The sequence below is a fragment of the Perissodus microlepis genome, chromosome 13, assembly GCF_051167445.1.
Source record: "Perissodus microlepis isolate ML-2025 ecotype Zambia chromosome 13, ASM5116744v1, whole genome shotgun sequence".
In the NCBI taxonomy this organism is placed as follows: Eukaryota; Metazoa; Chordata; class Actinopteri; order Cichliformes; family Cichlidae; genus Perissodus; species Perissodus microlepis.
In genome coordinates this window covers 5,979,017-6,002,986 of record NC_140473.1, presented here as the reverse complement: position 1 = coordinate 6,002,986, position 23,970 = coordinate 5,979,017, and the positions used below count along the sequence as shown (strand labels likewise).

At 42.0% G+C, this 23,970-nt stretch overlaps 1 protein-coding gene across 3 annotated transcripts in view; it reads right to left on the bottom strand.

Moving 5' to 3' along the window:
* Nucleotides 1-23,970, bottom strand: part of inpp5a (inositol polyphosphate-5-phosphatase A) — a 156,235-nt gene that overhangs the window by 76,859 nt on the left and 55,406 nt on the right. For all 3 annotated transcript variants that reach the window (XM_084948700.1, XM_084948698.1, XM_084948699.1), the window contains 2 exons: nucleotides 19,089-19,189; nucleotides 18,837-18,924 (listed from right to left, as the gene is read on the bottom strand). In XM_084948700.1, coding sequence (XP_084804826.1) covers nucleotides 18,837-18,924; nucleotides 19,089-19,189 — 189 coding nt within the window. The remainder of the gene's footprint in view (nucleotides 1-18,836; nucleotides 18,925-19,088; nucleotides 19,190-23,970) is intronic.

The window sequence follows — 23,970 nt, the reverse complement described above, 5'->3', positions numbered from 1 at the left end:
TTTATCCGTACAATCACAGCATCCGGCTGTTCCTATGGCCTCTCTTAAAAGACAGCTTTAAGTTGCGAGGGAGCAGAGGTCCTGTGCCAGGGGCGAGAGTGGCAGCAAACCCTCGCCTGCTCTCCTGTAAATATCACACCCACAGAAATGTGGGGAGAAAAGAGGATTTGGAGGGGCCCGAGCAGGTCTGCAGCAGGTCTCCTGGGTCTCCCCCTTTGAGTGCTCGACAGATGACCAGGTGGTAATGTATTGTTGATCTTCATGTCGCATAGAAGCGGAGCTTAATACACTGTGTACACTACATCTGTTACATTAACATGCCTGTGGTTTTGCAGGTGACACCATAAAGATGTAGCTTTAAATTGTTTAATTCTCATAGAACTTGAGCATTCAGAGCATTTACCCATTCACATACACATGTTCATACAAGTACTTTTTTCTACATCCAAGTCCTCTCTATCTAACATTCCCACTCCGACGAACTCTGCATTCAGTATCTTGATGTTTTGGTATGTAAGGATCGAACCAACAACCTTCTGATTAGTAGAGGACTGCTCTAATTCTTGAGCTACAGCCACCTCCAGATTGTAGCAGTACACCTACAAGGAGTTGCAGATGCATTTTATGCTATTTTAAGTGCATCGTTGTATAACAGCCTGGAAAAGATTGCCTCTGCATTAGAACTAAAGAAATCTAGTCTAATCCAACTAGTTTCAGAACTTGGACTCTATACTTCTTCAGTGGGATCTTTTCAAGGTCTTTACAACATCAAGTGATGATGAGTTGGTGTCCTAGTGTGTCTAAACAACAGAAGAAAGAAATGGAGATTCAGTTAAAGTTAAAGGTGGTGACTGCTTTCGTACATATTTCAGGACGTCGGTGGGGCAGTTTGAGTTCTTGTTGGCAGAGTTGGGATCACACATGTATCATACACATTTTATTATTTCCATATGATTATATATTCAGTACACATTCTGAGTTACAAGTACAGTTGTTGCCAAATGCAGCAGTCTGATGGTCAGATCTGTTTATGGTCAGATCTGTTCATTTGCAAAAAAAAAAAAAAAAAAGGAGGACAAAAATTTTGCTAGATCCAAAATCTAAATGGCACAATTACATCTAGCGAAATTACACGGTTGGTGTGAACGGCTACGTTAAGAATAGGTAAGTCTAAAAAATATTTTTATTTTTTTTTACAATATTTGTATCTCATCAGATACAAGTAGCTTGTTGAATTTGACTTGTGAAAATACACAAGTTTGCCAAAAGAGATCCATGAATTGAGACACAGTGCATGCACAGCATTTTGCTAACCAAGGGTTTTTGATGATTAGCCAGCTGTTTCAGCAAACTAAAGTCTTTGTACAGCCAATAAAGAGGGTACAGAATATCAGCTAAAAGCAAACTATTAAATACATTGTACAATTACACATTTAGCTTCTCCTACAGATTTATGCTCCTAATATCTCAAATCTACAATCTCACCGTCAAAGAAGAGAAGATTTGGATCTCTGAATTCTCAGAAAAGCATCACTTCTATTCAGCCAGAGACTGCTTTGAAAAGTCTTTTTTCTTTTTCTCGTCTTTTCAGAAATGTAATTAGGCTGTTAAAATTAAGAGCTCGAATTTAACTGAAAGAGCATAACATCCAATCTAATAAGAGGGCTCTTTAATGAGTAGCTAATTAGCTACAGCATGGTGCACACAGGGTGCTATTGTGGCTTGAACTTGTGCAGGGAGCCAGCTGACTGGGGCACCCTTTGTGTTAGATTGGTTCCCACTTGGGAAACATTATTCACTGAAATATGGTTATGCTTTGCTTTATGCCTTTATAAAAGGCACCACTTGGATATGTTATGGGGTCAAACAGAGGTACGTCTATTCATTGGGATGATTGTGTTACTTTTAGGGAGGGGGGAAAAAACACAAACAAAGCATCTAAGCATCTAATCTTTAAGGAGTTGCATGAAATGAAAGGGTCTGCTGACTGCGAGAAGTCGACTGTCGTGACTCAAGTTTTTAAAGGAATTTCATAAAGTGTAAAGGATCTATCTTTGCCTTTAAGCTTGTGTCAAGGCAATAAAGAGAATCACACACAACATAAAACAAGGCCAAGAAAGCCAAACAACACAGGATGAGTGAGCCCAGTCAATAAATGGGCATGTATATTTGTTTGCTCAGTCATAAGAGATTTATTTTGGTGTGTGCATAAAACAGGACAGAGACAATACATCATAAGCGACTGCATGCTCCGCCTTCGTTAAATGCACAGTAAGTTTCATCAGACAGAGTCTGGGGGTCCCCTAGCTGTTTCCTTCCTTTCTGTTTACCCAGCACCGCCCCTCATCTGTTCAAGCCCGTCTCCCTCTGACCTCCACAGCCTTAGTGCGACTGCATTAATTTTCCTAACAAAAATCAATCGGCCAAGGAATGGGACAAGGAGAAAGGGCCTTGTTATTACACCGAGCAGGAAACACCCTCTGACTGAGCGCGTACGGCTGTTTTTATAGGTAACAGTTCAACAGAGGGGTGGGTGGGTGGGGGGGGGGGGGGGGGGGGGGGGGGGGCGCAAAGGGATTGCTCATTTCCCCTGACCCCATAGATGAGTCACTCCAAATAAACTTACACATGCCCTATGTAATGTCATTAGAAAATGAGGCTTAAAGACAATACAGGGGTTATTTGATGTGAATTTGTTCCCTGTTAATCATAAGGGAGAAGCATATGAGAGCAATTTGTCTGCAAAGATGGCAGTGGAGTGTTGAGGTTTGAAGAGGAAAATAAAGCACTCAGTCAAGGGCAAAAGAGGGCATATGACTGCAAATTCCCAGCCATGTGGCCATTTCATTTTTGTCTATTTATGTGCTGGCTAGCTGAACAGAGTCGCAAACATTCCCTAAAACCAGATTAGGAAGTTATGAGGCCTATAATTAACCGGCTGTTTCAGCCGAGAGCTTCGGCTTCCCGTTTCCTAATGAAGAGCGAGTGAAAAATGATTTAATAATGCAACAAATGTGCCTTACGAGCTATTAATATGTAGTACATAACATAAACATGACAACAATATTGGCTAGACATTTAAAAGAAGTGAATAAACTGTCCGCAGTGGGGAAAGTATAGAGTTATGACAAGTTAAAGGTGAGAGGCAAACGCTGAATGCAGAGCTTGGGATGCCATTACTCTGACGGCAAACAGGGGATCATGAGCCCAGGGAGTGACTGAGTGTGCGTTGGCATGTGTGCGTGTGTGTGTTTAAAATGGTCTATGTGTTTAAAATGTGCTGCACAATACCTGCTAATTCTATTAAGTGCTCCTGTGGTGTGGCTGTGTGGTTATGGGTTGATGTAAATGGACGGCTGGTTGACTAAACAATGCAATAGCATTAGAATAAGGTGATTGGATGACAAAGTGCAGTAGAAGACCCGAGTCCAGCCACCTCAGGTCTTGCCAAGTCCATTACGTGTATTGGAGACGTCTCGATATCCGTCACTGGGAGTTGTCAGCCGAGAGAGAGGAGAGGTTGTTGTTTTGTTTAGCCTTCATCGTCAAGATGGCTTCCACCTCATGATATCTAGGTGCAGCTAATGCAATCAATCGAGGACCTCAAAAACATCTCTCTCCCCCCCCCAGCTTTTTTAAAAATCTGCACTGGACCTTTCATGCTGTTTTAGAAAATGCTGGCAGTCAAAATGGCTCAAAGCCAAGCAAAGCCTTAAGTTCTGTTTTCACCTTTGCCAAAAAGCCATCGCTGGCTGATTTCATGACATGTACCTGTTTCCGTAAGTCATTTGTACAGTTGCAGACATGCACACAGTGGAGGACAACAACAAAGTTAGAGACAATCAGGAGAGAACACAACACAGACCGAGCTGCGCTAATCAGCATCGGCCACCAGCAACTCCTGAATTCTGGGAGGTAAAATTAAATTTTTATTTAAAAGACGGGTGGCTTTGTGGCGAGCAATATAACGGCTTCTGAAGAGGCGTTCTACGGCAATCTAAAGCAATAAAAATATTCTAATAAAATAGGCTGATTCTTCTCATTGCTGGCCTCACTGAGTAGCAGCAGCTGTTTAGCTTTCAAGTCAGTGCTTGCCCCTCCAATCTACAGGCATTACAAAAGCACTCTACTGTAGTTGATAACCCGACTATGAATAAGCACATGAAACCAAGGGCAATTATTCACAGCACACTTTGAGACACAAGCTGACTTGAGTGATGGGATCATCTTTGGCTGTGGCTTCAAACACAGCAGTCCTGTGTTGAACAATCAGACAGCTACAAAGTTGACCTGCAAAAGCTAATCTTACCATCCAATTGTGACTGCTACTATGACCTACACCTACAAACTAAACAACAGGAAGGCAGCGTGAAGGGATGCGCTGATTGAGTCGATAGTACAGCCAGAACAAATGTTTGGGACACCAACAAAGAAGAAAATCTAGTTCAGCTGTGCCAGCAGAAGCCTTGTTTTCACAATGTGTCCTCCAATTGTAATCACGACCGAGCTAAGGGGTAGCATGGAGACAGACACAGGAGGAGGAGACATGATACTAGATAATACCATCGTACAGCCTAGACGCTTCTAACTTCCTGCTCAACTTTATTAGATCCATGTCACAGAGGGAATAGCTCATAAATGTTAAAGCTTTTGTTTGCAAGCAGCCATAGTTTGAGACAGCACCTTCGATGCTGTGCTCTATTCTTCACATTGTTTATCTTTTTTATTCTTTTTTTTTTTTTTAATTTCTGCTCCACTATTCACTTCCACTGCTGGAAGTCTCTTGCTGTTAAAAGCTCATAGAAGGCCGTCTGATTGTTATTGTAGGGTCTTTAGATTACGATATAAAGAGCCTTGATGCAACTATCGTTGTGATTTGGTGCCATCTAAATGAAACTGAACTGAAATTGACTTAAATCTTTCATCTCTATTAGCGCATTTAAAAACTTTCATTTCATTTATTTATTCATTTCAGGCACAACAAAATACATATATTGAACATAAAGTGCACAAAACAAATAACAAAAATTACCTAAAAAGGAGTGGGACGAAGAAAACTTATTAAATCCCACCCCTATACTCACTCATCAACAAAAAACAATAAGCTTCCCACAGCTACGCCCATCGTTACAACCAAACAAACCATCAACAGCCCCGGGCACATGCAAGCATCTCAACGGCAGCTCACAAACAACAATTAGAACCATCATAACTAAATACAGAATATATAATAATTATAAATTGCGTTACCACAGGTAACAGGCAATAATAATTACATAGTGACAAGCACACATACATATACATACATACATATATATCTACACACACATGTACATATATGTACATACATACGCACACACTTTTTTTTTTTTTGGAATCATACCAGCAATGGTAAGAGAACAGACATTACAGAGCACACTAAAAACATCATTGAGTATACTGTGACCAGACCAACTGTTTGTAGAGGAATTTAAATCTATGAATATTTTTGCATTGTTTCAGTTGTAAACTCAGACTGTTCCAGATTTTCACACCACATACAGACACACAAAAACCTTTACGGGTTGTTCGAGTTCTGGGTAATTTGAATTCCCCGAAGCCTCTCACATTATAAACCCTTTCTCGAATTTCAAATATAATTTGTAAATTTATAGGTAGAAGTTTATTAAAGGCTCTGTATAAGATTATAGATGTATTGTAATTAACCAGATCCTGGAATTTAAGTAACTTTGCCTGAAGAAAGAGTTTGTGAGTATGATCTAGATAACCAGCCTTGTGAATAATACGCAGTGCTCGTTTCTGTACTGTGACTAATGGATTAGTTGTATTTTTATATGTGTTTCCCCACACTTCCACACAATATGTAAGATATGGAAGAACCAGGGTACAGTACAGAGTACGAAGTGCATCTTTATCAAGGTATGGTTTCACTTTGTTCAAAACTGCGAGGCTTCTGGAAATTTTGGTTTTTATGTGTCTGACGTGGGGTTTCCATGAAATTTTGTTATCAATTACGACTCCCAAAAATTTGTTTTCACTCACATTATCAATTGGTACACCTTCAATGATAATTGGTAATTCTATATTATATTTTAAATTACCGAAAAACATTGCTTTAGTTTTGATTTATACATTTGCCTTCTGCACACATTCAAGTGAAAAAAAGTGGGTAAAAATGTACACTCATTTTAGAGGAGCTGTCTCATGCCAAGCACAGCTAATGCATTGAAATACTGTCAGCTTTGTTCTTCTCTGCCATTCGCTCTAAGAGCCCGTCATTAAAAGCACTTGTGTGCAATGTGACTATTTAAGTGTGTTGATTGGAGGAAGGTGTCAAGAGGTTGTTCCTTCTGCTTTAATTACTCCACAACAGGGTCCTTGCCACGGGAGCCGCAGGCTTTCTCCAAACCAGAGAGAAATTGCTTGAGTTTAATGTAACGATTTCCTCTCCCTGATATTAACCAGCTGTGCGTGACACCGGGCTCAAGTGAGGAGATCAATTCCCAGTGACAGCGTCGTCGTCGTCAGGCAGGCCAGTGAGCGAGTGAGGATGTGAAGGAGGATCACGGACCGCCACTTCCACCGCCGTTGAGAGAGAGGGGTGTTGGTGGCTCGCTGCAGGTGTCTCAACCCGGCTCCCTCTACCACTCTAATGCCTCCCCGTGCTCCTTTCTCCGTCTATACATGACACCTGGTAGGGGGAGTAGGTGATCCCAAAGGACAGAAGGGATATATATATATACTTAGGCAGAAGAAAGGTCAGGCGAGCTGAATGTGGCAGGCAAACAGGCAGTGGGGGGTCTGGGGGGTCCGGGGATGAATCACAGGAGAATTGGTGCATGGCAGTGAATGAATAACCCGCCATGGCTCCCCAAACCCCATTATTTCCCTCCTTCTCCAGCGGGGCCTGAAATTCATGTCTGCGCATGCTGCCAGTTCATTAGAGGGAGGATGTCATTCCTCTTCTGGCTGCGGCAGGACAGGCCAGGCGGGCCCCAGGAGGACCCGGCCCTGTTTAATTCCACATCAACCGCTCCACTGAGGGCCTTAATCTCTGCTTGTGTGATCAATACTATATCAGTGTAAATTAAAATGACAATTTTAAAGTAATTAAGCCTGTTAATGCTCGATTCAAATGTCATTATTTGCCTGAAGAGAAGCAGAGGGTGAGGGATGTGGATAAATGGTGCATGTATATCAAGGGGGGAAGTGGGATTTTTTTTGGGGGGGGAGAAAGAGAGGCTAAATTCGGAGCAGTGTCCGCAGTGACAGGTAGCCCGCTTTAAGTGGCACAGTCCAGTGTTGCCGCCACGGCCACCAAAAGGAGGGCTTAACAAAAGCGCATTAACTCTCAACCCATGCCGGCCCACAGATCTCTCCAATTTCAGAGGAGGATAACCCAATTGCTGAAATCTGATTTGTGCAACCAAACCCAATTATGGCCATATTAGATGAGAAGTGGCAGGGAGAGAACGCTTGCTGAGCGAGGCAGGAAAAATAGAGACTGTGGGAGGGGTGGGAGGAAAAAACGAAACGTTACACAATAAAAATGCACTTAACTATAGAATGAAGCCTCGCAGTAATTGTGTGATTGGATTATTTTTGTCTCCCTCCTCACTCCGCTTTTGAAAGGCTATTTAGAGTCATTGTTGGAGTGAAATAAATGGGGCCCAACGTTAACCTTGTCCCTGAGTGTGTGTGTGTGTGTTTCTGTGACCTGTTCCATGTGCAGCGAGGTGATGTGTAAGTGAAAAGGAAATGAAATGATCACATTGTTGGTTGTTATTATGACAGACTCACAGCCCACAGCCGCCGACCCTCCACTCCCTCTTAAGACCAGATCCACCAATTACATCCAATTGCACTGGTTAGGGGCCACACTGGGCCCAACGGCCCCTACTTCTAAGTCCAGCTATCACTTTGCTCTGATAGGGCCTAAAAATATGGGCTCCACCTTCCACCTTGTGTCTCTTCCTTTTCATCATATCCCTTAACTTATACAACTTATACTTATACTTATTCCAAAAGGATGCAAAAGTCACGCGCTGTGAACTCGGGCTAATGAAGCTGCTAACATAATCACCCCCCGCGACAAAATACCTATATCTCACAATTAGTGGCTGCCAGATCACGTGTTGACAAAGCAAGAGGAGGTGATTAAAAGGAAGCCTTTAGCACGGGGGCGTACATCAGTCATGGATACGTTTGTCACTGCTCAGCTCATTCAGCAAAAAGTTGCAAAAAAACAAACAAAACCAAACAACCCCACAAACAGCTGTCATGAGACAGAGTGACTCTGCGGAGCGGCTGTCACTGTGGCTGAACCACCTCAGTAACAGCTGGGAGGAGGAAAACGCTTGAAGCTGCTGTTATTTGGCAGCAAATGTCCCGCAGTGGTGCGATTCCTTCAGATGGATGATAAGAGTTTTCTCAGAGCTAGTTGTTATTAATTTGCGTCATCTTTATCCGCCGTGATCACCATTTAGTGGAAATCGAATCCTGAAAAATCATAGCTAATTTCCTGCGAATTAGGTGAAATGAAATGAATTGCGACCACAAAGTTTGCAACAGTACAGCACAAGTCCTACACCGTGTCCTCAGATGATCTAATTCCATGAATTATTAAATACGTGCCAATAGTTACTAGATAGAAAGCCTCCCTGCTGAAAAACACCAGCGACCTGTGAGGATTTAATTAGCAAGGTGAGTGACACTATGCATCCCTGATCATGCTGGAGGGGAAAAAAGGACACCCAGGGGCCTTTCAAGAGGGATGGAGAAAAGCTTGGCTTTGTATTGGTTTGCATCCAAGATGTCCGATCCATCATGCTGTCTGTTGACTGGTGTTAGCAGAGCCAGCCGTTATTAATTATCAGCTCATTTGGTGAGGAGGGGGGGGGGGTGTCAAGGGTGGAGTGTGGGTTTGAGGTAGTAGGTCCTCTTTGATCAATGTAACCAATCGCTCCAAGAGAACTCCACTGAGGGTGATTAAGGTCAGTCTGGCCTGGCACACTGGATGTTTCTTCTTTGAAAACAAGGAGCAGATGCTCCTGGGATGGATATGAGGAGAGGTGAGGCTGATAGCTAACTAGAGCATTAAATCTATCGCTGTAACTTCACTGTATGTGTCAGAGGAAGTTTGGCTTAAATGGAGAGAGAAGGGAGCAAAAACAGCTTTTTTAAAACTGCAAATCAACTGAGAGGCTGCACCAAGGTGAATATGGATTATTTTGAGCTGTGAGTCAGGCAAAACTACTCCAGCTGAGTCCAAAAATACAAATATAGAGTTAAAAATGAGCACAAAAGGCGTCTTTATAATCCATTTTTAAAAAGGTTTGAAAGGAAAGCTTCACACTCGCTGCCACATTTTTGGCTATACAATCCTCACAAGCCTATTAGAATAGTGAAAGACCTATGGGCTGTTTTCAGAAAATAAACATGTCAGGAAAGTCAAGCCTAGAAATTTTCGGCCTCATCCCCTCACACATGGACATTTCTAGAATTCCCAGAATCAACCAATTATTTATTGTAAATTATGAAATATTCACAGTTTTTGTGGCTTTATGTTGAGGCGCATTATTCTGAAATTGTTCCACAATATGCAGTCAGTTTTTCTGCAAATTGGTGAACCTCTGCCCATCTTTACCCCTGAGAAGCCTCTCTAAGATGCTCTTTATCCTCCCAATCATGTTCCTGAACTGCTGCCAGTTGCAAAGTGTTCCTCCAGCTGTTTCTGTTTTGTACCACTTATTTTTCCAGCCTTTTGGTGACTTCATCTCAACGTTGCATGGCGTGTTGCTGCCATCAAATTCAAAATAAGCTAATATATTTCATAAAATATTAAAACATATCAGTGTATATGTTCTTTTGTGAATAAACTATTGGTTTATGAGATCTGCAAATCATTGCTTTTTTTATTTACACTGCATGTCAAATTTTTAGATTTGTGTCTATACTTAGATTAAATATACTAGAAATACCAAGTAAAAATACAAATAAAACTGCCTAAATTAACTCCACATTGATCATTTACACAATAATAGTACCCCTAACACTAACCCTATCAGAATGTGTGATTTTGGCTTTTGAAATGTGGCTATCAGGGGACAAAAACACACATTTAAAACATCAAAAAAGTCATCATAAGCTAACAGGGTGAATAATAATTATTATTATAGTGTAAGTGTTAAAGAATGCACTCGTAAGTACAAATTGTGGTTTTTGATCTTAATACTTCCGCTGTTGCCAAAATGTAGCATTATAAGTGAATAACACAGCATAATGGGGCATCATCGGTTACGCCAAGAATACGAATGCTGGCTTGAGTGTGTGATGCATGTTTGTGAAGAATGGAGTGTGTGGGCTGAGTGGGGGTCTGTTTTCTTCCTCCTCAGAGAGTGGGTCTGTGAGAGCTGTGAGGGCTTTCAATAGAGAGAGGATTATGGAAATCAAAGCTGAGAGATTAGCTAATGGGGATATAATGGCCACTGACGGCTTGGGTCAGCCGGGCCATGCAAATGGAGCAACTATAGCTGGTGGAGGAGGAAGAATCGATATGTATGGACAAAGCGCTGCCTGGAGATGGCCCTATATGAGCAACAGCTGAAACGTACACACACGCTGAGTGAGGGCCTGAAGCCAGCAGACAGAAGTGAGCTTTCAGCAAGAGGACCCGGCTCAAGTGGGGAAGAGGAGATATCGCCAGCTCCGGGCCCTGCTCCCTCTCCCTGATGTCAACAGGCAGCATGTGATTCTCCCCAACGCCCTGGCTCTCATCCCCACTGACACAGCAGCAAGATGCAGATGCTGGTGCGGCCTCGCTCTCCACGCTCCATCAAATATCTATTCATCCCGCTTCGGGCCCAAAACACAACAAACGTCCTTGTAGACAATCAATAGTGCTGCGGCCAAGTATTACGACAGCATTTAGACACACTAAGTAGTTTATTTTCCTACAGACTCCGGACAATCTGACATCCGGCATTTAGGGTGTGCGGATATTAACCTTCTTCGGATGTACGAGGCAAAGTGGAAGTCGTAAAAAGCGATTGAGTGGGACACATGACGGCTTTCATCATCAAACTAAATGGAACGTCGCCTCTCTTATATATCAGAATACCAATTCTGAGCATGTCAGAAAAAAAAATTTCAATTTCAGGTAGGAGCGGCAGGGACTCTGGCTCCCCCGCGCCTGGCCTCTCCCCTCTCATTTTCATTCCTGCCCGCTCGGCGCAGCCATTCATCAGGACCCGGGCAGAGGACACCTCCCGCCTGCTCACAAATGCATGGAGCAGGCAATAAAATTAACCTTGTGGCAATTGTTTTCCCACCCGTTTGATGGCCCCGTGTCAGCTCATCTGTTAACGGCGGAGAAGGAATAAAACAGTCAAGCTGGGATGTGCAAAAAATTACGACTCGCGGGGGTGGTTGGGGTGGCGGGCCGGCGGGGGGGAAGATACCTGAATGAAGCCGAGCTAATGCCAGATTATGGAGTCAAAACTCGATCAATCAGCGTTAGGGAGTATCTGAAAACATGTTTGCTGCTGATTTGTGTCCGGGAACAATAAAGAGCGCTGAGAGTCTGCGAGGTGGGTGTTATGAAGACAACCAACAACAAGACGCAGTGATGTTTTTACAGTCCAGCGAGCCCCCACCACCCCCTCCATCTCTAACCCGGCCCTTTCCCTGGACAAGACAGGGATAGGAGGGAAGGAGGGGAGGAGGGGAAAGGTGGTGGGAGAGGAGTGGGGGGATAAAAATCCTTCAGAGGGTGTTTATTTGCTCTCAACACCACCTAAGCGATCAATATTTTTAATTTGGGTCCGAGTTATTATTTTTCACATCACTGCGCTGGGGAGCAGAGTAAAGTGGCTCATATTTTAGCACTAAAAAGATCGATATGACAGGCTCACCTTCACTCTGCCCCCTCGGTGGCTGCGGGGCTGCACATCATAATGGACGGCGGTGAGGTACACCCAGCCCGCCTCATGCTGGAATCACATCATTATCTGAGGCTGGAGACACCTCACCACCACCACCACAACGACATGCCACCCTCCGCCACAGGACAACAACACGGCCACCTCAACTGATTTACTCTCCTCGGCCAGATGCTCGGCTTTATCAGAGAGAGTGTGTGTGTGTGAGAGAGAGCGGTGCCGCAGCAATCCGGGAGGGTAAAGGCTCAACTGCCCCACAGATTTCACTTCTTGTAATAAATGCATCAATTTCTCCGCTTCTTTACACAATCCATTAATTATATCTACATTTTCAGTCAAAATATTTTCACACAGAGAAGGCCCGCTCCCGAGGAATCATAATTCACCTGTGATGGCAGATTCATTGATTGTCGCTCAACGCATGTCCAAAGTGTGTGTGCTTTTTTATTTTCGCCTACGTGCATGCTTGCACTATGTTTATCTGGCTCTGCATGTGTGTGTGTGTGTGTGTGTGTGTGTGTGTGTGTGTGTGTGTGTGTGTGTGTGTGTGTGTGCACTTATGTCTGCCCACGAGAGTATGAGTGATGGCCATGGAGAGTTATGGCCCGGCGATATTACCGAGCTGACATCTACTCCATTCAAGTGGCCTCAGTCGGTGCCGTACTTCTCACCATATTGAAATAAGAGCTCTCTTAGATTTAGTTTGCAATATTTTAACCTGCTTATGTGCCCGCTGTGGCGTTTTTAAACACAGAGCTGGGAGGCAGAGCAGAAGGAGGAGGAGGGTAGATGCTGGAGCTAGTTAACCTCTGTGTGCAAAACCAACAGGCTCTACATGGAGACCCTTCCTCTGTGACCCCACTTTAACTGGAAAGTATATAATCTCTATATGCAACCGAGTTTGTGTCCTCATAAAAAAGCGGGGGGTGGGGTATAGGATCAAGTCGTTGTTTTTTTTAAGAAGGGAAAAAGAGGAAGGCAATAAATGTGAGTGACATGGATTTCTGGGCAATGGTTTAAACACAGTGAAACTGAAGCCCTTAGACGGACACTAAGCGTTCATAAATTCCTGCCTGAGGAGAGAGGGACTGATGATTGCATTACAGCATGCATCATGGGAATCACCTCTGCAGGAAGATGAACCAGGAATCTGAATGCAACTTCAGGAAAGTCAGGAAATAAAGGCGTTAATGCTTTGCTTCAGGTGGGGTTTCTCTGCATAAAACTGGGACTCTTGCTTTCCTTTACTTAAATAATGAGGCTCCGGTTTCCCAATCCACTTTTTCCAGTAGTCTTTTTATTCCCTTTGCAACAGGATCTAGTTGAACCTGCCCCAAAACACAGACTGACTGAGCTGAGACTCTGAGGCAATTTTGTATTTGTATCTTTGGTGGTCAAATTAGATTTAATGTTAGATTTGACTTCCATGTCATACCAAACTTACCATTATCTATCAATAAAACATCCCCCAAAAAGCACTATCAGGTTTCACAAATCCAAAACACAGAAAAGTGTTACAATATACACTTTTAAATTCCAATAATCTATTCAAATTGTTTTTGTATTTCTTCTTTTTATGCTTCCTTTTTTTTCATCTTTTTTCTTCACGGCACATTTTCATTTTTACTTCAAATTCATCCATCCATTCATGAGAGCCTCACCCACCTGTAGAGTGGCTCTGGAAACCTCACCTCGCCCGCCCATCTTCAAATGTTAAAAGAGCTTCTGGCCTCCTTCCCCACCCATATGCATTTTCATTAATTAGCAGCAAATTCCAGTTGAATTTCAGACAAATAAAGGTCTGCACGATAGCATCAACAAACTGTTGCTTGTTTATTTTCCGTTCATAAATCATATTCGCTTAACTTAGTTACACCCAGTATTTCTCCTCTGGGCATACACATACTGCAGTGGCTTTGTGCCTCAACAGAGGTTTGCACTGTGCTGGAGTCTACTCCTGTCTGTGGGGGGTAAAACGCAGACAGGTCGTTAGTCCGTCTTAGGACAAAGTCAAAGAGACAGACGGATATGCAAACACAAACTCACTCGTACAGCCGATTTAGAATCCCCAATAAACCTAACAAGCATGGATGGCCGGAGGAAATTTGAGCAGACACAGAAAACCGCCCCCGCAAATTCGACTAGCAGATTAAAACCCCAGAAGCTTTCTTACATGACGTGACAGTGCTAACAACTGCACCGTGCTGCCCAGCTTCAAATGCAATATACATATGAAATTAGATTTCATACAAATTAGTTTGACCCAAGGCTTCCACTGTCATCCTGTCCTACTTAGCAAAGCTGGGCTCTACTGTAAATGTATTTTTGTCAGAATCCTGGCTTACCTGAGAGAGGACTCAACCTTGGTGGTTATAAGACTCATTCTGAAGCCACAAACAGAACTTCTGCTCCATTATTCCAAACAAACTAAGATGCTTAATGCAATCATAATAAAAATTCACTCAAATACAAACGATTTAAGATTCATGCTAAATGTTGCCTCTGCTGGGTCACCATTTGTAGTTTGTATCAACTTGATACACTTGATCAAATCAAGCAAGCATGGCAGATTTGTCTCATCTTCACGTTCAAGGACACAAATCCAAGGGAAAAACAAAGCAGGACAAAGTGCTAACACAAAACATAAAAAGAGACAGCGGTCTCCTGTCAAAGCACAAGGCCTGATTTATCCTCTACTCTCTGCTCTCATTCCTGTCCTGCAGACCACAGACATGAGAGAAGCCTTTAATTTCCCATTAAAATGCCCCGGAACAACTGAGGGCTGAGGAGGCGCCGTGTGCCTGCTCTGTGTGGACAGCTTGATTAGGCTTGTGTGACTGCGGTAGGTGTCCTTTCTGTGCAAGCTGCAGAGACACCAGAGTAAAGTGTGTGTCGGGACGCAGCAGCATCAGCATCAGCGCACGTCACTCCAGATGACATGGGCTGCAGCTCCAGGGCCAGGCCTACGATAAATATTAATGGCCAAGAACAAGTGGATTGGGAGTTGAGTTATCAGGGCGGGCCTTCCTAATTGACATTTTACCTGCTGTATACCTTAACGGGGCTGTAAAACACCAGGCCGGGGCTCAGCCGTAGGGGGGAACATGTCAGTCAAGGTACCGCCACCTTCCTCTGGGAGGAGAGGAGGAGCTACCAGCTCGCCCGGCTTCTCATTGTTCAGATTTTTCAGATTTGACATGCAGGTATTACACGGTGCTATTATCTAGCAATTATTGGAAAGATGCTTTAAGAGATGTGAGGACTGGAATCTAAATAATTCTAATAAATTATGAAAATGAAAAAAAAAGCCAAGTCTTTCCTATAAAAAACTAAATTAGGCTTCGACATTTTTATTTTTGCATTACTTGTCATTATTTATATGTTTAAAATGATTTATTTTATTTTTTTTTGGGGGGGGGGGGGGGTTAACATTTCTTTTTTAGCTTTATATTTCTTTACATTTCATCAGTTGTGTTCATGCTTATGACTTGAATTATTACAATTTAATATTCTACTTATTTACTGGAAAAAATCCATCCATTATTCAAAGGAGCATATTGAAATATTTCATTTAAAAAAGCAAAAGTACAGATTGTTTGTAAAAATAGCTAAAAACTGGGAAGAAAAGACAAATTTTATATCATATTTTCTTGATTTAGGCATTAGATGAATCATCAAGTTGCAATAAATCAATCACTGCAAGGAAATAAATTGACCGTCTTATTATAGGGCTCCATGCATTCATGTCAACGCATTTATAAATTGCATTCCCCTTTGCATTCACTCTCAAACACACACACTCACACATGTTAGCCTTTAACATACACCTGTAACACTACAACACAAATCATCCAAAACAGTCACTCGTCTCGTCCCAAAAAACACCAACACAACATATATGCATACACATACACGGGTGCATGCAGGAAACACAGCAGCACACACTCACACCGAGTGGAATCTCAGGACCCAGAAATGTGTTCCCACTTACATTATCTGAAAATTGACAAGCGGGGCAGACAACAAACAATTATCCCCAGAGCACAGGGAGGAGGGAACAAAAAAAAAAAAAAGATCGAAGACTGAGAAAACAAATAGAGGTGATGTCATCAGAGCTAAATGGCAAGCCCTGTGTGAGAAAGACTGGAGAGTCTATTCATATTTACTGTTGCCAGGATTTCAATATCAACATCATCGAAAGCACATCAGATGTTTCTCTTTCCGCTGACTGACTCACAAAGACGAGCACAAGCTGCCGTCTGTATTTGAGGAAAATTAAAATATAAAAAATGGGGGGAAAAAGAAAAGAAAAAAAGGTTAATCCATAGACAAACACCATTAAATAAACAGATCATAATGCTGGGATATTAGCGGCGCTTATGTGAAATGGCAGATAATTAGATTTGGGAAAGGCCAGTGTTTGTAATATTTTTTTGAAAAGAGCAAATGTGACTCAGTGGGTGCTGTGATTTATGAGCGTTTGTGGAGGTGCAGTGTAGCGTGGCGATAACGCACAAAGTACTGAGGAGATCCAAGATAGACGCAGGCAGCGATCACAGACAAACTGGGTCTGGGGGCACGGTCCATAACTGGACAACATCCATATGTCATTTTATAGTCTATCTACATAATCTCCTGGGAAAGCGGAGATCATCATCTGATGCACCTGCAGCCTGGTCACTATCAGCCATAACGCTACAACATAAAACATGCTTCTATGTGGAGAGAGAGCAGCACTCAATCCTCTGCTGCTGGTGTTACAATTGAGCATTTGGCTCCACCTAGAGGCCAGAGAGGCTGTTTAGCAGGAGGAGGTATGGAAAGAGTCATTGAGAAGAAAAATGATTTTATAAGTGTCGATTTTAAGGTCATAAACATGTACAAAACAGGACAATTTCTCCACTTTTTTTTCTTTTTTATTGAAATATGCTTTGTTTATAAATCCCAGCTCACGTTTAGGAATCTATGATTTACTAATCAGTACTGAAACAATCCCCAAGCACTTCCATCCTCAGCTCAGCTGAGTTCCAGATCTCTACTGCCATCTTGTGGTCATCTGCTTTTACTGCAGGTGTTAGGAAAACTGAGCATCCTACAATGTGAGCAGTTAACGTGAGTGTCATGTATCACATTAGGTGACACTTGGCTGTAGGAACGCAGGTGCAAAGCTGTGTCACAGCTGCTGCTGCGTCACTCCATCTTTCATTTATGCACTCATATCAAACCGAAACCAGGTAATGTGGTTGTCCGTTTTCACAGACTCAGCTCATATGTAACAATTACATGGTGTGCGACAGCTTTTTAGTTCATGTTCTATCTACAGAAAACAAACAGAGCAATGCCAACCACAGACTAAAATACCACCACAGTGTCCTATTTTAGGAGGATATTGTGGTGCCATTTCAGTCACCTATCACAAAATTGCTTCTGCACTGGCACGTATCAAATGTTCTTGATAGCATTAGAATTCATGTGAAATGTGTAAAGAGCAGGTGGTGGCAGTGGTGGGGTTGTGTGGATCAAAGCATATAGTTTTATATATATGCTGAATTGTTAGCATATAGTTAGGGCTCGATCAAGTGGCCTTGAATTCTCCCTTAGTTATGCTGCAATAGGTGTATGCTGCTGGGGGATTCCCATGATGCATTATGTGTTTGTACTTCAGTCACCTTTCTCATTCACTATGTGTTAATAGACCTCTCTGCACTTTTCTCTGTATGTACTATTATTGTAGGCTCTACCTTACAATATAAAGTGCCTTGAGACGACTATTGTTGTGATGTGGTGCTGTATAAATAAAACTGAATTGAACTTTTAAGCTTCAAGCTAAGTTAATAAGAATTTTTTTCATAATTTTTAGGGTACAAACTGTCTGCTAATGGAGTTCTACTTTGATACAACTAGTCTGAGGTCTGGGGCCTTGCTCTGTGTGAAGTTTGCATGATTCTCCCTGTGCTTGAGTGAGCTCTCTCCAGGTACTCCAGTCATGCACAGGTTAGGTTAACCGGTGACTCTAAATCGCTGTAGGTGTGAATGGTTCTCTATCCCGCTGCGTTGGCCCTGTTCTCTGGCTACACATCCTAAGTGTATTAAAGATGATTAAATCCAGTACCAAATCTTCATGTTGAACAATAAAAATAGAATCAGACCAAATGATTGAGCTAGTTAGCCATCCCTATCACAACAGATGTAAGCTTATAACAAACAATCCTTCTTTTTCTGTGTATTTATCATACATGTACTGCTGAAGGAGTGCACAGGAATGGCACTTTGCCTCCTAGCAAGGAAACTCAATATTGTATATTTAGCATTTAGCATAATCCCGGTGAAATCCAATCATCACTAGCATGTAATTCATGCAAGAGAGCCAATGAAAATAAAGTGAACAGTCAAAGCACTCACTGCCTTTTAAGCTGCGTTGACTGACTCACATCAACTTCTGCACTGATGCAAGAAAACATTACACCCTAAGTTAGCAGTGTTTGCTTACCGCCATCAAATGCCACCCACTGAAATCAAGATTTTTTTTAATACGATCGATATTGTGGCTGAAAAGTAGAAGATATTTTTTTTTTAAACAGCTACAACAGCAAAAATTAACCAAGACTATTTCTTACTCCTTCTGTTTAATAAGTATAAGTGCTCATCAGCTTTGTTAAAGTTTCTACATTACCATGTTTATACTAACTCAACATTTCCTACACCTCTTTCATTGATACACATCATTCGACCACTTTAGAGAATAAGTGAGGTAGAAAGAGGGGAACAGAGGGCAACCACCAGAAAAACAAGGAACGACAGAGAGGGGATGGCAGAGATGGAAATGAGGCAGGAGACACTTTCACAACTGGGGTAAATCCACACAGCAGCCGATACAATCTATCAAACGCCACTCACTGTGAAATGCTCCTGGGATCTGTAGTTCTCATCGAGGTAGACGCGGGCTCTGCTGTATTCCTTCAAGGCATCGCTGGACAACAGCTCTCTGAGGGACAGAACACACCAGGTCATATATAAACAAAAAAAAAGTTCAAACCAGCGCAAAAAAAGTTGAGATATGACCTAAATGGCAAAAATTTTGCAGGGGGTGTTGCACGGTCTATAGCACTACAAAAAACTATCAGACAAACTTATGAGCACAACACTTACTTCACAAAATTATCCACGTGTGACATGGACTCCTCGAAATTCTTCCCACCCACCTCCTGACAATGCAGTGCCAAGAAGTGAGGCTTATGCGACTGTACTGTCTGAAACATAAGACAGAAAAAAAAGCACAGGTGAAAAGAGAGCAAACAGGACAAACAGTTGTGTTTTTAAGTGGAGTACATCCAGAACAATAACTGCAGCACGCCCATTTTCACACAATAAACAAAGCTAAATTTGAATCATTTATCCAAGCGTAAAAACCTATATGACTTGGCACCTGGGCCTCTACAATTCTTCCTAACGCGACTCTTTGACATGCTACTATATTTACACAAGACAAAGTGCCTTGCTAATTTAGGCAGAAGGCACTTAGTGAGCTTGTTCCACACGCGTAACGCTGGCCCCTCTTCATCTACAACCAGAGATTGCCCTGCAGATCTCTATGTATGTACAGCAGGGTGTGACAGACACTCACACATCGCCATTAGTGCTGACACCTCACTCAGTGTACCAATAACAACTGCACCGCTCCAGCGATATATCAGATGCTTATTAGAGTTTGGGCAAGACTCCAGGAAACAGGAAAAAAGTGATGATTTTTATTATACGGCTGTGAGCAACAAACACTTCCTGGAAGCTATCTCCCCCTGAGTCACATGACCTCCTATTACACATTGGGAGGTGTTTGTGAGCACCCTGTCAGAGGTGCTCAGAGTGGCTGACTTCTAATGGAAAATCAATACCAGCGAGTGATTTACAGCACTCACAAGCACTCACAGGGTCGCCCCTATGGATGTCAGGCGCGAGCTATACATCATTGTCGCAGCCCGGTGAGTGGTGGGGGCTACAAATGATCCCTGGACCCGAATGGAGCCACGCTACTTCACCAGCTCCCGCCCCCACCTCAGCATTGCATTATGCTCACTACAGGCCCAATCAAATAAAAGTAATGTATGGCAGTAATGCTATGGATTTTCCATCAACCTATGGCTTGTCACTTAGCTCGATGACCCAGGAGCGGGGACCTACAGAGGCCCCAAAGCTGGAAAGATTAGTGCACCTATCAACTCAAGATGGAAAAGGTCACACTCTCAAGGAGCTTACAACTAATGTCAGGCTGGAAAATGGTGCACGCACACTGACGCGCCTGTGCCGTTTTCTATTTATCTTTCCACACTGTAAATTCTGGTCTAGGCGAGCAATCAGACAGAATCCGTGTAGTAATATCATTATCAGGCTCACCAGTGCTATCAGGCCAGAGCCAAACAGCATTGACTGATGACTTTAGTTTGCAAAAGAAAAAAAGAAACCTTCGGACTAGCTTCTAATTAGATATAATTAGATAGTTATTCTGTTGATGTTTGAGAGTCGAGCAGTGACCGACGTGTTGACAAGCTGCGTACTGAATCTATGACAAAAGATTTTATGGTGCGTAACGATAGTGGAGTGGAGAGGACTGCCTCCAGTGACATCTGCTGAGGCAAGGGTGAGAAAAGCCTGTTTGGCCACATTGACACTACCAACAGAGAGCTCCCATATGGGACCATTTTTCAAACTCACAATGGTGTCAAGACGCTGATGTGTTTGATATGAAGGTGTGTCCTCATATCCTCTCTCTCTCGAACGCTCCATGACACCATCTGAACTCCGAGGACGCACCCGGGCGTCTAAATGACATATTTGTTTAACTGGAGCGGGAGCCGAGGAGAGATGTGCTGTACCAACAAAGTCAGATCAAAGTCGCGATCTCATACTTTACATGTATTCAGATGATGGTCTTAACACAGATGTAGTTTGATGGGGGGGATGAGCATGCATTGTAAGACTCAAAGACAAAACAAAAAGCAAAGAGCTAAAGTGTGCCCTGCTAAAACCCGATTATATGAATGAATGTGTTGACAGGAGCGGAGGATTTAACTGGCAAGTAAGGGTTTTTTTCTCATTGTAATTTTGAGTATTTTGAGACATATAATGGCTGTCAATCAAAAACAATGGTCCTAGGTCATAACACATATTGTCATTTATCACCTTTTTTCAACTGTAAATTAAGTCCTCAATGTTAAGCTGTTAATATCTATTTTATCTCATAAGATAAAGTTATCTCACTTCAGTTATTGTTTCGTTGTTTTGTCAATAAAACATAAAACGGAGTCAGTCTGACCTCAGAATGATATCAATTTATTATCAACTTGATATATATCAGCAATTAAATGCAGTCTCTTTCTGATAATACAGTATTTGATAAATTGTCAGAAATCACTTCTCTGTTGCTGCCTACATAGACATAAATTTACATATAAAAGAAATTCACATTTGACTTTGAGATCTGCACTCAGAAATCTAACCAGCTAGAAGCCAGCGGAGTCTGTTCTCGAGTTGTGCTTATTAACAGACTCATTTAAAATGAGGAAACATGTTGGCAATTTGTCAGACAGCATTTGCAAACTGTCAACAATCTCTATGAGAGTGACCTCTTGTTCATAGTATTTTCAGAGAATTTTAATTTATTTAATAATATATCGAGAAGAAGAAGGCAGCTGGACTCCTTTAGCCTAAAAAAGTCTAGTTGCTTTCTTTTTCAAGCTGTCAAGATTACCATGAGCTGGATGACTGAGAATAGCCAACTCTCGTACTTCACCAGCCCTCACAACGATTATATGACTGTATGTATGACGGGGAAACAAACTAAGGCCCCAGTCACACAATAAGGCCTAAAGACCGATCAGTGAGCCCATGATAACTACCGGCTGAGGAGGAAAACGTGTATTTCCAGACTGGTTGGTCCTTTGCAATTGTATTGGTCACCAGCAGATTGATGGAGTCACCTGAAGTTTCCAGGGAAGACGCCAACATGTTCAACTACATGCTAAGCAGTTGTGAAACTGAAGAATACGTCATAAATCAGAGACCGTTTGCCTACAAAGTAAGTGTTTTATGTTTTGCTTAGCAACCAGAAGTTGCCAGGAGGCCTCTGAGTCTGTGTGACTAAGACCCAAGTTAAGTGAAAAATGAGTTATGGGGGGAACGAAACAAAAGTTTATTGCTTCTGAAGTATTCTAAGAGTTTAGGCACCACTGGTCTAGCCACCCTGATAGCCATACAGAAGTTATTTTGCATTGCTGATGGTTGCTAACATATTTAGCTGTATGGCAACAACTGCAGGCCTTGACACCAGAAGCACATTACTAAGCACTAACCACTTGACATGAAATTGAGCCAATGTGTCAGAAGTAACCATAATCCTGCCTTTAGAGACAAAAAAGCACACATTACATTAGCTAGTTATTCATATTTATGCCAAAGCACTTGGCAAACTTTGTGTTTTATGTGTGAAAAGGTCACAAGAAGTACTATGCACCAGATATCAACAGAGATAGAGGACCTTTTATGAGAACTAATCAGAAAAGCCTGAGTCCTATTTCATGGTTCCTTTTTGGAGGTGGGAAAATATCAGAGGGATCAAAGGAGCTTGTACGCTGTCAAACAGCTGGGATTGTTTGTCTTACTGTCCCATTCCAGCACAACCACTAACTGGGAAGAACCCAAAACGAGAAACATTGGGTGTAATCTAGGTTATTAGGTTACTAAGTTATTTTTATTAGCAGATTAAATCAAAAGACCATCTCATCCAGTGCATCTGAGATAGCCACGATATGGGGTAATTGGATTTCAGAGACTTATTTTAATTGCACACATTGGTCTGTTTAATCAATTAACTATCTGATGCCCTTAAGCACTGTACAAGTATGCAATCTACAGATCACAAGACTGGATGCTGGGATCTCACACAATCACTGGCTTGTGACAGGCCATAGAAGTTTCCAATGCAAATCAGCTGGGGGATTATTCAATTCAGTGCGGTGCAATGCAAAGCACTGTTTATACTACTGCACCAGCAATGGAGAGATCCCATTTTCACCAACCTATTGCAAACAAGTGGGACAAGCAAATGAACCTGCTTTGCCTACATGTAAATAACTGAGATGTCCTGACACAGGGTCAAAAGTCTTAATAAAGGATTTGATTCAGTTGCATGAGAAGTCAAGAAAATCAGAAGCAAAGCCTCTGAAAAAAAAAACAAGTAACAGCAGTTAACAGTTCGGCCTTTTCCACTTCACTTAGGTTTATAGCATCCAATAAAATGTAACCAGCAGCTTAGTCCAAGTGCGAGAGTTCACGCTGCCTGTCCATAAAATAAAAAATAAAATTCAGTATCAGGAAGCTAGTATCCCGTCAAATAAAGATTTTTTTAATCTAAAATAACAATTATCTTTTTATGTTTTCGGTTTTACTAAAATGTGCCTTCTTTTGTTCATATAAGTAAAAAGCAAATAAAAAATACTTGTCTCACACATAAGGAGTCTGAAGGCCACCGTCTTTGTTTAACTAAACTTAACTGAACAAAGTTTTGCTCAAAATATGCTTGAGTATCAAACAGCACAACCATTATAAATAAGTCAAGTGCTAAGATTAAATAGAGAACATGAGAAACAAATCACACAAGCATAGAGAGAAACAACTTTTAATTGCATGACAGTACAGTACCAAAGGCAAACATACCTTTGAGCTTCAAGCAAGGCGTGCCGTTAAAATAATTTTTCTTCCTTGAGGAATTTCCGCATGCGATCATTTCGACCATATATAAAAATACAGCAGGTAACAAGTTTGGTACCAACAGGTACCAACAATGACCTAGAGCCTTAAGGGCCAGTTTTAAATTATGTATTTATTATTTATTGATTTATTAGTTTTAACAGCTTCTACTGTGTAATTTGTCGTTAAAAAAAAAAATGACAACACTTGTTCCTTACAATCTTGTTATTAATAGTCGAGGGAGTGTGAAGTGCACTGAGCTGCTTTGAAGCAGCAATCCATGCAGCTT